The 15,874-nt window shown below is 40.2% G+C and overlaps 1 protein-coding gene across 5 annotated transcripts in view; it reads left to right on the forward strand.

Annotated features, from left to right (window-relative positions):
• WDR33 (WD repeat domain 33) overlaps window positions 1-15,874 on the forward strand; it is a 105,406-nt gene that overhangs the window by 33,328 nt on the left and 56,204 nt on the right. For all 5 annotated transcript variants that reach the window (XM_075068578.1, XM_032764766.2, XM_075068576.1 and 2 more), the window contains exons 6-7: window positions 650-801; window positions 2,623-2,720. In XM_075068578.1, coding sequence (XP_074924679.1) covers window positions 650-801; window positions 2,623-2,720 — 250 coding nt within the window. The remainder of the gene's footprint in view (window positions 1-649; window positions 802-2,622; window positions 2,721-15,874) is intronic.

A 15,874-nucleotide genomic window follows, 5' to 3' on the forward strand; every position in this document is an offset into this window, starting at 1 on the left:
GCACCTGAGTGCTTCACCTGCGCAGTCCCTGACTCCTGTTGTGATCTTGGGCAATTGTTTAATGTTTTGAGCTGCACCTCCCTGTCTGAACTATAGAGATAATATTTCTGACTTGTTTTCAAGGGAATATGGTGGGGATTTAATATGTTTTAAGTATTGGAGACACAGTGCAAGTATTTTATATATGGAGATATACCTGTCTCATAGAAGTGGAAGGGATCCTGCAAGGTCATAGAGTTCAGCCCCCTGCCTTCACTAGCAGGACCAAGTTTTGATTTTTGTCCCAGATCCTTAAGTGGCTCCCTTAAGGATTGAACTTGCAAGCCTGGATTTAGCAGGCCAGTGCTCAAGCCACTGAGCTATTTCCCTTCAGTGCCCACACAGGGGCTTGAACCCTCAGATTAAGAGTCTGATGCTCTACCAACTGATCTAGCCGGGCTTAAGCTCTTCACAAGTAAATTGTGCACTGCACTGTGCAAGAAACATAAAATAGTCTCTCCCTGAGGAGCTTGCAGATCTGAATATTCTCCATTTCTTTCATTCCCTTGTCAGAAATGTTAAATGTACATCTTCTGAATGAATTTTGTGTTCATGTGGGTTAGGTAACATTTGAACGTATTTGTTAGAAGTTTTATTTTTGACTCCTCAGGCTCACGACAGCCCTGTAAGGGCCATGACATGGTCTCACAATGATATGTGGATGCTGACAGCAGACCACGGGGGATATGTGAAATACTGGCAGTCCAACATGAACAACGTCAAGATGTTCCAGGCACATAAGGAGGCGATTAGAGAGGCCAGGTTTATACACAATATACCATTTTCTGTAGTACCTATTTCCATAATTAGACTGTTCTCTAAGTGTATTCTGGGTGCAGAGATGCATGGGTTCTGTCAGATTCTGGGAAACTTCATGCTCCAAGTAAACACAATATTTTCTTTTGTTTCCACATTCTCACCGTTTTGCTGGCAACTTTCTGAAATAGTATTGTCCCAGTATCTGCCTCTGCAATATGTTAGAGATGTATTTGTCTGCCGCATTTTGCACTGGTATTCTTTTCATTTATATATGGTGACGATGTGTATCAGTTATTCCTTTTTATACGGACTGTGTAAGACAATTTCATTCCAAATAAAGAATTCAGTCTTTAATAATCTAACTGAATAAAATATAAAACCTTCAGAAACAAAACACCTACATAGTTCTCACAAAATAATAATAATAATAATAAAAAAAAGACTAAATAAAATGAAGAACTGCTTGGCTTGGTGAGGCCAAGGTTTCCACTAATACTGAAGACCCACACAGAGTGCCACATCCAGAAGTCTAATGTTAACATTGAATGGGTTCTTAAGCTTTGAAGCTGTAAGCAGACCATTGAAAAGAAGATTGTAGGACATTTTCTTGATTCAGTGTTGATACCGCAGTTGTGCAAATGTGTATTTTATATAAAAATGGAGTTAAGTGATATTTTCAGTGAGTTGTATATGAAAGATGTTTCTAAAGTAAATATGGATGAATCTTTTAGTAAGATGTGTAAAGAGAAGAAATGTTTTTTAAAGTAAACCTGAAGAGGAGCTGCAGACCCAAAATAAATCTAAAGCAGTGTTTTTTCAGACTGGAGTGCTGCCCCGTGGTGGTAAGAGGTTCACTGCCACAGAAACACTTTCTATTGAGGTCACCACTTTCCCTCTGATAAGATTCAGAATTTCTTGACAGTTTGATTTACAAGACATGCGCACATTGGATGCAGTTATTGGTTTAGTGTATCAAGTCCATACCCTGAATTTCTCCAACAATAAGCCCCTTCCCGATCATAAAGATCCAGGATTTCAAGGGGATTGCTGTTGAATTAACTGAACAGAGACTCTTCCTTGGTCATTCGCTGCACCAGAATGGAAGTGGCTGCTTGTCAGTTGCTGGAGATGGTCTGACCTTAATCAAGTGGCTAAATAACCTCACACTTTTCCCAGTGGCTTTCATCAAGCAATATTGATAAATTTGGAAGCATCTTCCATGGTTGTAGAATTCTAACTTCATTTCACAGAGGGGAAAATCTTCCCTCTGTTCTTTTTCATATGTGTGGAACATGTTTTATATAAGAATTTTTCAGCAACCAATCCAACTGCTAGTAGCAGTAGCATCTTCCTATTTCCCACCTTCCCTTATTTTTGCTTGTCTTGCTGCAAGGCACCTGTGGCTGAAGAGGAAATTTTCTTAGAGCTCTCCCCCATGCTTCTGCACAGTGTCGCTTTACCACGATCAACAGTGTGAAAGTCTAGGGCTGCAGTTGCTATTAAGTCAGTTTCGTGTTGCTGCTGGTCTCACAGAGAAGGTGCTGCTGTATACAGTAATAGGTAGGATAGTGCTAAATATAAATTCTGGATTTTCCCACTTGACTGGGGATCAAAATGCAGAATTAAATCCTAAACTAAATTCAAAGTCTTCTGATGGATATGTGTCAAATGGCAGACACTATGTATGTTTCATTAGTGGCCCCTATGTTCAAATGCCTCTTTCAATGTCTAACACCTTACAATTTATTTTTGCCCTGTCTGCGAAGCATAGATATTCTGTTAAATGCTGACTTCTTTCCCCTGCTGTGTGTCTTCATGTAACAGTTTCTCACCCACGGATAATAAATTTGCTACATGCTCTGACGACGGCACTGTTAGAATCTGGGACTTTCTACGTTGCCATGAGGAGAGAATTCTTCGAGGTATGTGTGCAAATAGTACTGATTGGGATATTTCAAGAGGGGGAAAACCTTTTTGTAATTAAGTGTTCACAATACAGAAATATCAGCTTGTCTCCATTTTTCCTATGACAACCTTACCTTAAATCCTCCAAACAGATAATACCACTAGGAAAATGGATACTTCAGTTGGCCACTGTTTCTCATATCTCCCAGTGTCCAGACAGCTTTTCAGATTTACATTACCCATGTTTATCACCTGTTTAAACTCTCTTTTTAGATTTTGGAGTTTGGCATAAAGATGCTTTCTTAATCCTGGTGTTGGCAGAAGCAGCTGTTAGGAAGGCAAATATAGTCTTAATCTTTCATCAGTGCTTAGTAACTGTGACATTTGCTCCAGAGTATACACGTTATCATGCAGAATGTGCTGTTTTTCAGGGAAGTAACTTTGAAAACACTCACTTGACTCTACTTTATTCTAAGGCAAGTCAGTTACTCTTTATCTGTGTGAAACATAACTAGGTGAACAAAAAATGCTAAGTTTTGATCACACCACACTCTGCACATGTTAAATGTCTTGGCTTCTCAGTTCAGTAGTAGCATCTGTGAGAGGACACTTCTGAATCCTGTCCAGCAGATACAGTTCAGGAGCTTTCTATGTCTTTTTCTGCAACCTTGTTTAGTACCAATAGCCTATATAAACTATTCCTTTCTTTCTGAAGATGCCACTTAATTTTCCGAGTTCATCTGCTAATGTTCATATATTGGACCAGTATGATATAGTAGACGTAACAGGATGAAATAACATTAAGGGCTGTATTAACACTGCTGTCATGTCACGAGATATGAATGGGATGTTGGCATGCAGACTGTCTGCAAGGAAGATGACTTTAACAAAACACTGGAGCTCTTGGCCTAGATGTCTGAACTCATTTGACATTTGCCAATGCAGAGGTTTTAAGACTTATATATCACACTTGGACTTGCATCATTTTACCAGAGAATATTCCCTGCTTCTCTTGGGCGCTATTCTTATTTTTATTATATTATCTCTTTGAACCTCACTACTGTTGAAGCCTAGTATTTTAATATAGTCTTGCTTTCATGATTTTTCCTTCAGAAACATCACTGCAAGAGTTTCTGTTCCTTTCAGGAGTTGACAAACAGATTGCTAGGCCATATTGTTGGTATTCTAGTTATCTCTAGAGGCACCAATCAGGGTGGCGACCATTGTGCTGTCTGCTGTACAAAAGATCAAATTCTGTACTGATGTATATTCCATGCAATCATGTCAACTATTCAGTTGGATTGTATAAGGGAGGAGCGATTGCATCTGTGCAGAGTTCAGTCCAGTGTGTAGGTCTTGCATTAATTTCACTACTTTTCCCTATCATCTGTGGTCTGTGTTCTTCTGCATAGAGTTCTCGTAGGCCAAGGGAACAAATGATTTAAGAATTTCAGGCCAGTATATAATGATACATGTACTGTATTTCCTTCTGTTTCATTTACTCCAAGATTGGGATTGTGTGTACATTCTAGATAGTTTCATTTAAAAATGAAACTATAAAATTGTCAGAGTGAAATCCATCATTTATATGTAGCAAAATAGTTGTATAAAGAGAATAGGGCTTGTACCGTCACTGTCTGTATAGTGTATGTACAATACACTCCTTTTTTTACTGACTTTATGTGAATCAGCAGTATTGCCAGATCTTTACCACCTAACATAACTGACCACGTGGATTCTTGAGAGAACCTTTACTTTTGCTTGCGGAACAAAAAACCTTTCTAAAAGTGGTGGAAAATGTGATCTCTTAATTCAGGAGTGCAAGCTGGATTTTTCTGGTGCCCTGTGCTGTATAGCGGATTAAAGGAACTGTGTGAGAGCCTGTTACATGTCCTCAGTAGAGAGAGATGTAATATGGGCTTTCTTGCTCCAAACCTTCCTTTATCTTCTGCCCCATATTGAAGTCTTAAAGTATTATTTAGGATGATTGCCTGGAAAATTTTCAATGAAGTACAGATTTTAAAGCATACGCATCCCCCTACCATGGTGGTTGTCTTAGGTGAATACAAATCTTTTAAAAGTTTTCAGCAAGTAAAGTTGCAGAGGGCTGTATGCAACTTAGAATCCTAAAAGGATTTAATTAAGACTATCTGATATCAATACACCTCTCTTGCTTTGACCTGTCTAGTTATGTCTGTATATACTATTTGGTCAAGAATGATAGTATACTTTCTGTTCTCATACAAACCGTTCTTCAAGTATTCTGGTTAATACTAATGGCATTGAAGGTCAACACAATTAAGGGGATGCTCTGATGTAGTTTAGGCCCAAAATTTGATTCTTAAAATATTAGACTATCCTCCAGCTTATAAATATCAGTTTTTAAAAAATAGAAGACTCCCAACACTTCATCATCAGACTGTACATAAAAAATCCATTCTCTGAGACCGAATGTCAATAACAAGTTCTTCCTGCTGATTCTGCAGCAGCAAACTAATCAAACTATTTCAAAACCAGCCTGAGGATCTTGCACAATGCACTACCATGCTGCTGTAGCACATTTCTAGTTTGCTTCTAGATTAGCAGGGCCAGAGGGTACAGCAAAGTCAGACTCGTCTCTGGTATCAGATAATGATACTCTATTGACTTAATGCTTTTGCTCACTGGAGAAATGACCAAGTTTGTTCATCTCCACTAGGGGAGGAAATGCTTGACATTGCTCTTCGGGAACAATTCTAGCCAGGTTGAGAGTGGTGCTGATGGACTGACCTTCAGTTGCGGGAGGGAAGGAGAGAGAGAGATGAGGAGACGGGGTTTGAGGAATTCCAGAGAAAGATGTTGTGTCATCACTGAAGGTAGTCAAAGAACCATTATTATTTTGGTTTCGTTAGAAACATGGGGGGCAATTAGTAGTTGTCAAATGGAAAAACACAAGTGTAAAACTTAGGGTGACCTCTTTGTGCCTTATTTTGCTTTAAGTTGTAAAAAGGACTGAATTAAAGAGAAAAGCCTGACTTTAGCCCCAATTGCTCAGCTTTCATTCTTTTGATGTCATTGTCTTGCCATTTCTTCAATTACTGTAGTCTTTCAGGGCTGACAAGACTTAACCTATTTTTTAACATTCAAAACTCATTTGGTTCTTAAAAGTAGTTTCAAGCTTGTATTCTAATCTACATCATAAAGAAGTAAAAAGGACAAAAGCTCCTTTTTTGCTTTGTATGTCACTGATAAGAAATTTATTTTGAAGGAGACTTTCACTTTGGAAAGAACTTGAAATAACAGTGGTACAAACAGCATTTCACCTTAGTAATAGTTGCGATGTTACAAATTTGTCAATATGAAAACATGACAAGATCAAGTAGGAAGTTAAAATAGACTGGATTGGAGTCAAGCCCTTGTTTATACATAAACAGTTTTATACAGTTTTTGATAATTAAGTGGAGAATGAAAATTATATGGAAAGTCAATAAATTAAGTCTTACATGAGAGCATTTTTTTTAGGCCTTTCTAAAGGCCTTTCTGTTAGGGCAAGTGAAACGGAAATAAGTCTTTGGTCTAAAGGTTTTGTTATAAGACTCACAAATCAAGGATTTGTGCTTCTAACACCTCTTTTCTCTGTGACAACTTACGTGTTCACGTTTTTGTAGGAACACTTGTTCCATCTGAAATAGGTGTGCAAAAATTATATGCAATAAACTTCTGGTGGTGCTTTATTTTCTAGGAGACTAAGGCAGCTAGCCATTGATTTTACTGAGAGGTCTTGAATCCCAGGATGTTGGGCTTGAGCTAACGGGGCCAGGAAGGTGTTTAAATCCCATTTATAGTAAACATGCCATTCTAAATTACACACAACACTATGAACAGAAATCATAGGTTAGGATACCTCATTTTTCTTAAATATACTAGTTATAATTGTCTACTTGAAATAGAGAGCTTTTGTATATAACACAATTGATAGTCATATTAAAGTTCATATTAGGCCAAATTTTCTTCCTTTTCCTACCTATTGAACTCAGTGGGATTGTGCTTGTGTACTTGAGAGAGAGAGTTGGCCCATTATATCTATTGGATAAAATACATACAGTTATGTAATATAACAGGAAGAAATTGTAAGTTGCAAACACTGGAAAGAGCTGAAGTCAAGGTCTGTTACTAAATATGTTGGCCAGTTAAATTACTGGTCTTTGATCCAAAGAAGACTCAGAATATCCTGGGTGACTATTGCTTGGCTTTGCACTTACATTGCCAGAACATACCATACTATTTTAAATAATGAATACAAGCAATAGCTTTGAGTACTTTCATCAACCTCTTATTCTAGTTCTCTTTAAGCAAGATTATACAGTTACAGGGACTTCTGAGAGAGACCCCTAAAATGCACTTGACCTAAAACCTATCAGGAATGCCCAAAGACTGCTATCCAGAATTGGATGAATTGTGCACTGGGGGATGCAGTCATTTTTTTGAACCTAAACTTTTTATCCTTAAAGCCACAAGCAGACAAGAAAAATAAAACTTTTCCACTGGTCTAAAGCTTTCAGAGCTATCATTCACATCCAGAATGAACTAGACAATATATTGAGCACTTTTGCCTTCATACTATATTAAAAATTGATTCACCTTGCTGTGTTTGATTCTGGGTTGTTTTCTGCTTGGGTCTCGCTACTTTTGATGTAAGTAGTCCCGTAAGTGTTGGGCTTAAAAATGTATATATGCACTTCATACATACGCTGCAAATATATTCCAAAGCTTATCTTAGTAACAACGTTCATCAGAATTCAACATTCAAGCAGAATAGCAATTCTCATTTCAAAGTTAGTTTTTTTAACTTAATTTTAATCATATTCACTACACTTAACTTTTTCATATTTCACTTTTTGATAGCAGTTGCAATGCAGTACTGTAATATGTGGAAAATATCTAGCTCCTCCTAAAGTTGCAGATCTGTCAGGCACCCTTCCCAGAAGTGGTGAATCATGAAAAAGCATTGTAATAAGATGCACTTTAACAAAGATCCAAGAGGATTGTATGTATAGCTGAAATGCAGACTTACTATGTTGTGCTTTCCTAAAAAATTTTTTAAAAGCTTTCATAGTGTTTTATTATGCCACGTCTTATTGAATCTTGTATTCAATATCACCATAAAATTTGCAGTAACAAATTCTTCAAATCTTCGTCTGCTTTCAGAGACTCCTGGCACACCTAACCTGTGTTAATACTGTCTAATTGTCTTAGAGCAGGGGGTGGCCAACCTGACCCTGAGAAGGAGCCAGAATTTACCAATGTACATTTGCCAAAGAGCCAAAATAATACATCAGCAGCCCCCCATAAGCTCCTCACCCCCAGCTCCCAGTGCCTCCCACCCACCAGCAGCCCCGCCAATCAGTGCCTTCCCCTCGTCTCCCGATCAGCTGTGACATGCAGGAGGCTCTGCGGGGGAGTGGGAGGAGTAAGGGCATAACAGGGGAAGAGGCAGGATGGAATGGGGGCAGGGCCTGAGCAATGAGCACCCTCTGGCACATTGGAAAGTTGGCGTCCGTAGCTCCAGCCCTGGAGTTGGTTCCTACATAAGAAGCTGCATATTAACTTCTGAAGAGCTTCATGTGGTTCTGGAGCCACAGGTCGACCACCCCATCTCAGAGCAAGAACTTCTGATGATCATTCTGGGTATATTTATATTTCCCCCCCTGTGTTTATGAATAGCTGTTTGGGAGAGGTAAAGGTTCACATTCCAGGTACCATTGTCCCAGGCTAGTGATGTATTCCAAGGATTTTTGAGGTTACCTAGTTTAAAATAAGTCTTCTGAAAGCTGTCTTATGCAGAAGACCAGTGATGTAGGGATTGATAGGGAAAGTTTAAAAGGTGATGGGTATTCTTGGATTTCTCTCCTGTATCTGTCTATGAAATAGAATGATAAATTCAGTTTTTCTCCCTGCCAAGGCAAGGTATTAGCCAAAGGCTTTTTCATATAGCTACTTGGGTGATTGTAAGCCACCATAGTTTCTTTTAAACTATGTTCTAGTATGATTATTCAGAGTTTATAAGTCACTATGGTTTCTTCCAATTATATAAATTACTATAAGGAAATATCTTTTGCTCATATCTTAATGCCTTTGCTTTGACTGGGGGAGAAATTGAATGTCTGAATCAGGCATAAGAAAGTAATCTGCAAGCTCCCATTCCATACCAAAACAAAAAAAACACGTGTGTGTACTGGAACTCAGTGCAGTAGTGATAAAATATAGTAATGTTTTCATATGCTCGCAAGTTTGGAAACAATAAGAGGCTGGGTCTGCTGCCCTTTTGTTGAGTAACACCTCATTCCATAAGTAGTCCTATTGAAACAACTCTGAAGAACTCAGCTTCTTCCAGTCAATATTTTCTGCTTCTGGATCTGCTTTGGATTGTAAAATCTCTTAGAATGAAGCTCCAAGTTTTTGATCCTTTTTACATTTAATTTCGGAAAGGCTTTTTTCATTTATGTGATTTGGTTTTATTTCCCCAACAGGGCAGCGCATTCCTTATTGGCTTTTGGAGGAAATGCAGTCTAGTACTTGGGAGGAGGTTGGGAACAATGATTCTTGAGTTTTGTTCCCAGTTCTGCACTGACTTGCTATGTAGCTTTGGACAAACCTTCTAATATCTGTGTGCTTCAGTTTACTCCTCTGTGATTCTGCTACATAAGAAAAGTACTTACCTATCTTATGAGTGCTGGAAAATCCGCAGCCCTGAGTTGACCTAGTTATATTAAACTAACCCCCAGTGTAGACAGTGCTATGTCGATGGGTAGGCTTTGTCCATCAACATACCTAATGCTTCCTCGGGAGGTAAAATATCTACGCTGGTGGAAACTCCTGTTGGCATAGGTAGTGTCTTCACTAAGTGCTGCAAGCTGCACCGCCGTAAGTGTAAATAAGCCCTCAATATGCCCTTTGTCCAAATTTCAAAAGACTTAATTGGTGGTTCAGCTCCTACAGTTAAATGGAAGTTTTGAACAACTGGGAAGCAGAGCTGCGGCTCTGGGAGGGGGGACAGGGACAGGACTAAGGGACCCGAGACTGTTGTCATAGCTGGAGTCCAGGCGCTGGGGCAGCAGCCAGGGCTCAAGGCAGAGGCCAGCACTCCAGGGCCAGGAGCGGTGCTGGGTAGCGCTCCCTCTTCACCTCCAATGAGGGATGGCTCAGGCCCCAGCTATGCCCTCCCTGAATGTTCTCCCGTGCCCCCCCCAGGTGAAGCACACCCCGCAGTTTGAGGACCTCTGCTCTAGAATGCAGATGTTCTTGTGTGACTGTTTGTTTACAGCCTCTGCTGATTGTGGTACTGAGATAGGATCTTGAAGTTCTGGTGGTTTTACTGGCTTATTTCTATAAAAAATGTATTTCCACTGTTCTTGTGATCCATCTTTGTAGCATTTTGGTTCAGAAGGTAAGCCAGAGAACACTCCTGTAGTTTTAATAAAATAATCAGTCCAGCCTCGTTGAATTGCTAGCCAATACAGATATTCTGCTAATTATCACAAAAATAAGGATCAACGTAGAATCATAAGGTTAGAAGAGGACTGCAAGGATCATCTTGACTACCTCTCTGCCAAGATGCAGGATTTGTTGTGTCTAAACCATCCAAGACATGTCTATCTGGCCTCTTTTTGAAAACCTCCAGTGAAGGAGCTTCTAAACTGAAGTCATATTTTAGGGAGACTGATTTGCTTTTAAAATGATGCATTCTGACTCTTGATCATAGTGTCTCCTCTCAACACCCGATTCACCTACCAATATGGGACAAGATTCTCTTAACTAAGTGCTTTTGTTTTTTATTTTTTTAATAGCTCATTTTTGTAGCAACTACTGTATAAGCTACCACCAAAGTCTTATGTTTTTTTCCTTTCAAAAATATTTTTATTTCTCCTTTCAGCAACACACAAAAGGGAAAATCCAGTTAGGGGACTGGAAAGTATGTTACCCTGTATCCTATATGTAAATTCTGCTCCCAAATGCCGATAACTGTTGTGACTAGTCCAGCTGAAGATCAAAATCAGCATTCCGAAAGATTTTCAGGAATGAGTTTGTTTTAAATCTTACACCTTTTGGAAGCTTTCTATATAATTCCATTTTAAAATGTCTGGAATTTCTTTGGAAGATTGATCTAGTTCGGGGGAGTCTTCTCTGGAAACATTCTATAAACATTTTTCTCTAGAATTGCTCTGTTTCTATAGATTTCAGAGTAGTCGCCATGTTAGTCTCTATCCGCAAAAAGAATAGGAGTCTTATGGCACCTTAGAGACTAACAAATTTATTGTAGCATAAGCTTTTGTGGGCTACAGCTCACTTCACTGGATGCACGTAGTGGGACTACATGCATCCAATGAAGTGAGCTGTAGCCCACGAAAGCTTATGCTAAAATAAATTTGTTAGTCTCTAAGGTGCCACAAGTATTCCTATTCTGTTTCTATAGACACACTTCAGATGGCTGCTATATAGATTTTCACAGGCTCCAGGATTGACAATGGTAGATTATGTAGTAAAGAAACTGAATAGCTGAAAAGCCTTCATTTCTGTCATTCTGTGTATCCTAGTTATGCTGCACTATGTAAAATTTACATAGTATCTACTTAAGTTTTATTTACACTTATGTATTTTTTTTGTATTTAAACTAAAAGTATTATCCAGTTGTCATTTAAGCTATATAATGATGGGCCTGTCCAGTGTTCCAGCAGATGTTTAATGCACAACACACTGGATCTAGGATTGTCAATTCTGGTTGGATGTATTCCTAGAGGTTTCATCACATGACATAAGCTTTAATTCCTGGGGAGCTGGCAACCCTAATTGGATCTGTGTACAAAAAGGCTATTTACACATGTGACTTAAGTCTTATGATTGACCCTGTTTGGAAGACATGGCTATCCTTTTAATAAATGTTTTGTTTTAATTATTCAGCATTAATTTGGTAATTCATAGGAGGGAAAGTACTTTTGTTTTTAAAATTTAAGTACCAAAAAGAGCCACAGTCTTTCAGTATGAAAACTATATGCTGTAATTGTTCTTGTTGTATTTATAATATATATTCACTTTCGGATCTTTAGCTCCTATGTGAAACGTCCAGGCTACTTTGTAGCATTACATATTCATAAGCAGTTTGTTCCTTTTGAGAAGTACAAGAAAACTCCAGGACACCCCTCTTCTCTCTTCCTGCCACCCTCCCCTCCCCAGTAGTGTAAAGATGTAAAACTTGGTTGATGACATGGTCCCCAATCCTATTGGGAAAAGTAGGTGAATAAATACAGCTTTTGGTATAAATTAACTATTAAAAATCACATGAAGGTTATATATTTAAAGAGGGTTAGAAATGGCAAGTTAAGATTCTTATGGTAACATTAAGAATTTACCCACACATATTCCGCAGAGGTGTTTAAATAATATTTGTATATATTTCTTCAAAAATGCCAACTTTACAGGAATCCTACTTTTGGCTCTTGCGTTTCCAGAATGAGACAGGCTGAGAATTCGAGCTCTATGATTTTTATCCTTCTGAGTCACTGATAACTGAGCAAATATCCATTCTCACCCCCACCGCACCTCTAACTTGCTGATGAATTGAGATGGACTCAGGTCCTTCTATAACTTTCCTTATTAGATTTTTCTTGATCTTGGTCAGCTAAAGACCTCTTTGTCGGAGCTATGCATCAGATTATCATTCATGCTCCATCTCTGCTGATTGTACTTGGTTTGAACAGAAGTGTATCCTCAGTCCCAATAAAATTTAATATTTTAAAAAAACTGTTCTGTGGTTTTTGGTTTAGTTGGCCCTGACACACTGGGACCATGGTATTTTTTTTTCTGCTTTTGTTTGGACTATCAATTTGGTATTCATATGCTTCTATGCTCAGTTGAGCCAGTTTTTGATGGGCCTAGGCACAGTGTTTTTGATTTACATACATTTGATGCTTCATTTTAGCTTTGCAGGACATTCCCCTTCTGCGCTAAGCTTCTCTGAGATGCTTTAGCAGTTGGAACAGTAGGAGTCTTGTTTTTCAGACTTTTAGCATTCAGTATCTCATTATGTGACATCATGAATTACTTCATTGACTACTTGTGTCAAAGCTTTCTTCATTGCTGCAGCATTTTATTTTACTTTTAAAGCTCTTTGTCTCAATAGGAAGGAAGGAAGCTCAGCAAATTCAGGAAATGTAGATGTAGCATAAAGTGTCACTTATAGACAGGCATAAGTGCTGCATTGTGTTCTTAGAAGAGCATCATTTTCTGAGTGAGACGCTTGTATGGGCACATCACCTAGAGCTGTTTGTTAGACAATGGCAGAAACACCTAAAGTGTCTCTTGTAAGTGTCCACTCGAGCAGTCCTTGATGATGGCCCAGAATGCTTAGGATGTGTCCTCAAAGTGAAAGCCGAAGGTGTGAGAAAAATGGTACTTAGTGTTGGCCTCAACCATCTACGTAGACCCAGCAACTCTTCAGATCCATCAGCCCCACTAACCTGGCTGCCATGAAGTGGTCTGTGATGTTCAACAGTTTTCACTTGCCTCATTGTGTCAGGGTTTCAGCGTGTTAAGTCATGTTCCTGGTCTCCAACTTCTTGCTGAATTAAGCTACCAGAGTGCCATGTACAGGAGGTGATAAGTTAAAACCAGCAATCTTCTGATGCACTACTTCACTTCAGACAGCTTTGTATCAAAGCTTTCACACAGTCCACTAGTGCTCAGTAACAGATAGCAATCTAGATGACCCTAGATGGCAACAGTGTGTATTTGTATCTTCAAGGGACAAAGTTGACAAGTACCTGGATCATTCTTTCTGTGCCTGAATCATTTCAAGTTCAACTGTCTTTACTCAAAGATACTGATACCATCTTTGTCACTTAGGTCAGAGCTTTGGTGCTGATGGAAGAACCTCAGTGTCCCAACCTATTTCGTACTTGGTGCCAATCTTGACATTTGATGTTGGCATTGAACCTATCCATGCTAGTGGTCTCAGTGTAGTCAGTGTCAGTTACTGTGACACCATTGACTTCTGGATCTCCCCCACCAATGCACCTCTCAAAACTTGTGTGGGATCAAAGGGGTTGACATTTTGATGTGCATTAGTTTCCGCATATGAGTCTGGAAGCTCATCAGACCAAGTGTATTTCTGCAGGACATAAGTGACCCTGCCTTAGAGATGGTAGCCTTTGTTCTGGTTTGTCCAAGGCTTGGCTAACACCACAAGTACCTGGATCATTCATTCTCTCTGAATAGAGGTGCTGTGTTCTTGACCCCTTTTCTGGATGGGGTGATATAGAAGGTAGGGAAGATGCCTACCAACTCTGCTCTTTCTTGAGCAAAAAAAAAAAGATTGGATTTTGCTCAAGGACATAGGTAGTTGCACCTTCCACTGCCCAGTAAGTGTGTCTTGATTTAGGTGGCTGTGGCCAGAGGAAAGACGAGTTCTGAGCTATTGTATTAATGTTCATTTGGACAGAATTTATGCAAACGGTATTCTGTGTTGTAAATAGAGTTGGCTAGAGGATGACAATTCTGTTTTGTGACAGCTTTCAAAGTTCTGACTTTTTTTTCTTTTCAGTGTGAAATGAAACCAAAACCTTTCAAATGTTTTTTCAAAATGAGATTGTGTCAAAATGGTTTTTGGGTTGAAAAGATCATGCTTTCAATTTATTTCTCTCTCTCTCTCTCTCTCTCTCAAAATGACTGGAGAGCCCACCTTGGAGTCCGGAATCTTCCTTTTGAAATCTCCCTGGGGTGTGTGGGGGTGTGTGTGTGTGTTTTAAACAGCATATTTTTCTTCAAGTGCTTGCACATGTCCATTCCAGCTTTAGGTGTTCAAGTGCTCTGAGCACAGCCATCTGAGATTTTTCCCCTAGTGGTATCAGTTGGCTCTGGCATCCCCTGGTGTCTCATGCTCATAGCGCTGGTATGAAGGGCCCCTGCCGAGCCTCTGCTCCTCATTTCCTTCTTACCACCTGTGGCAGCTATTGGAGTGTCGTTCCCCCCTCCCTACGCGCACACACTTTGCCTTGGCAAAGTGTGTTTGTGGTTTCCTAATTGAGAATTTTGTAAATAGTTTTGTTAGTTCACATAGTGTGTTAAGTGTAGATAGTTTATAGTAACAACTACGATTTCTCTGTCAGGAAAGGGGGTCCATCTCTCCTCTGTATCGGGGTTTAAACAGTGCTCCCCCTGTGCAAAGCCTATGCCAACCAGGGATCCACACTTAAAACAACTTAAGTGTTTGGATGAAGGACACAGGAAAGATTGCTGCCAGATCTGTTGCAATTTCAAGCCATAGTCACAAAAGGACCAAGCAGCAAGACTAAAAGGCCTCCTCATGGAGGCAGCACTGAGGCCCACCTTGGAGCCGAGGTCTGACTCTGCACTGAGTACATCCACGTCTGTACAAAGCGTGCTGCCTGACCCTAAGCGCTTGTGGCACCCTTTTTTCCTTGTCTGTGCCCAGGAAGAGGCACAGAAGACATTGGAAGAAGACTAGTTTCCCAGCACCAAGGATGGTCGAGCGGGCAGATAGGAATAGTGCGAGATCCATGCAGGGCTGCTCTCCCTCACTGGCACCGCAGCAGCCTCCAGTGTTACTACCAGCACTGCAAACACCCAGGGGTGAAGTGTTATTCCCCCACCTGGTATTGAACGGAAGATTGCGGTACCATCGACCTCGGAGGCATATGCTGCTGCTAAAGACTTGATAAGTCTGCCGGTACTGAGCCCCCCTAAGGCACCTGAAGCAGCACTGCCTGTGCTACCTAGCAGCTCCGAACCCACCACTTTCAGGCCAGCCTCAAGACCTGCTTCTAGGGGAAAGCCTCCGTTTACTACCTCAGTGGAAATGTCCCCGTGGCACCGATTCCTGGCACTGGGAGGATCGGGAAGGCTGTGGTGACCTCAGTCATCTGGTTCTTCCTTGTCTTTGGGTTCAGATTCAGGGTCTGTCATCTCAAGGCATTGGCACCGTGATCACTGCCTGCACCCATCTCTGACATCGGGGGGACCAGCATCATTACAATGGCCTTTTGGAACCGGAGGTGAGAGGTTCCCTCGGGCCATAGCACCAGCTTGAGGTGCTCCTATTCGGCGATGTCGGAGATGAGGGCTATGACAGGGATGCACAAAGACATTCCCGAGCTCAACCCTGCCATTGACGCGGTAC

This window comes from Chelonoidis abingdonii, chromosome 8, assembly GCF_003597395.2.
Source record: "Chelonoidis abingdonii isolate Lonesome George chromosome 8, CheloAbing_2.0, whole genome shotgun sequence".
NCBI lineage: Eukaryota > Metazoa > Chordata > Testudines > Testudinidae > Chelonoidis > Chelonoidis abingdonii.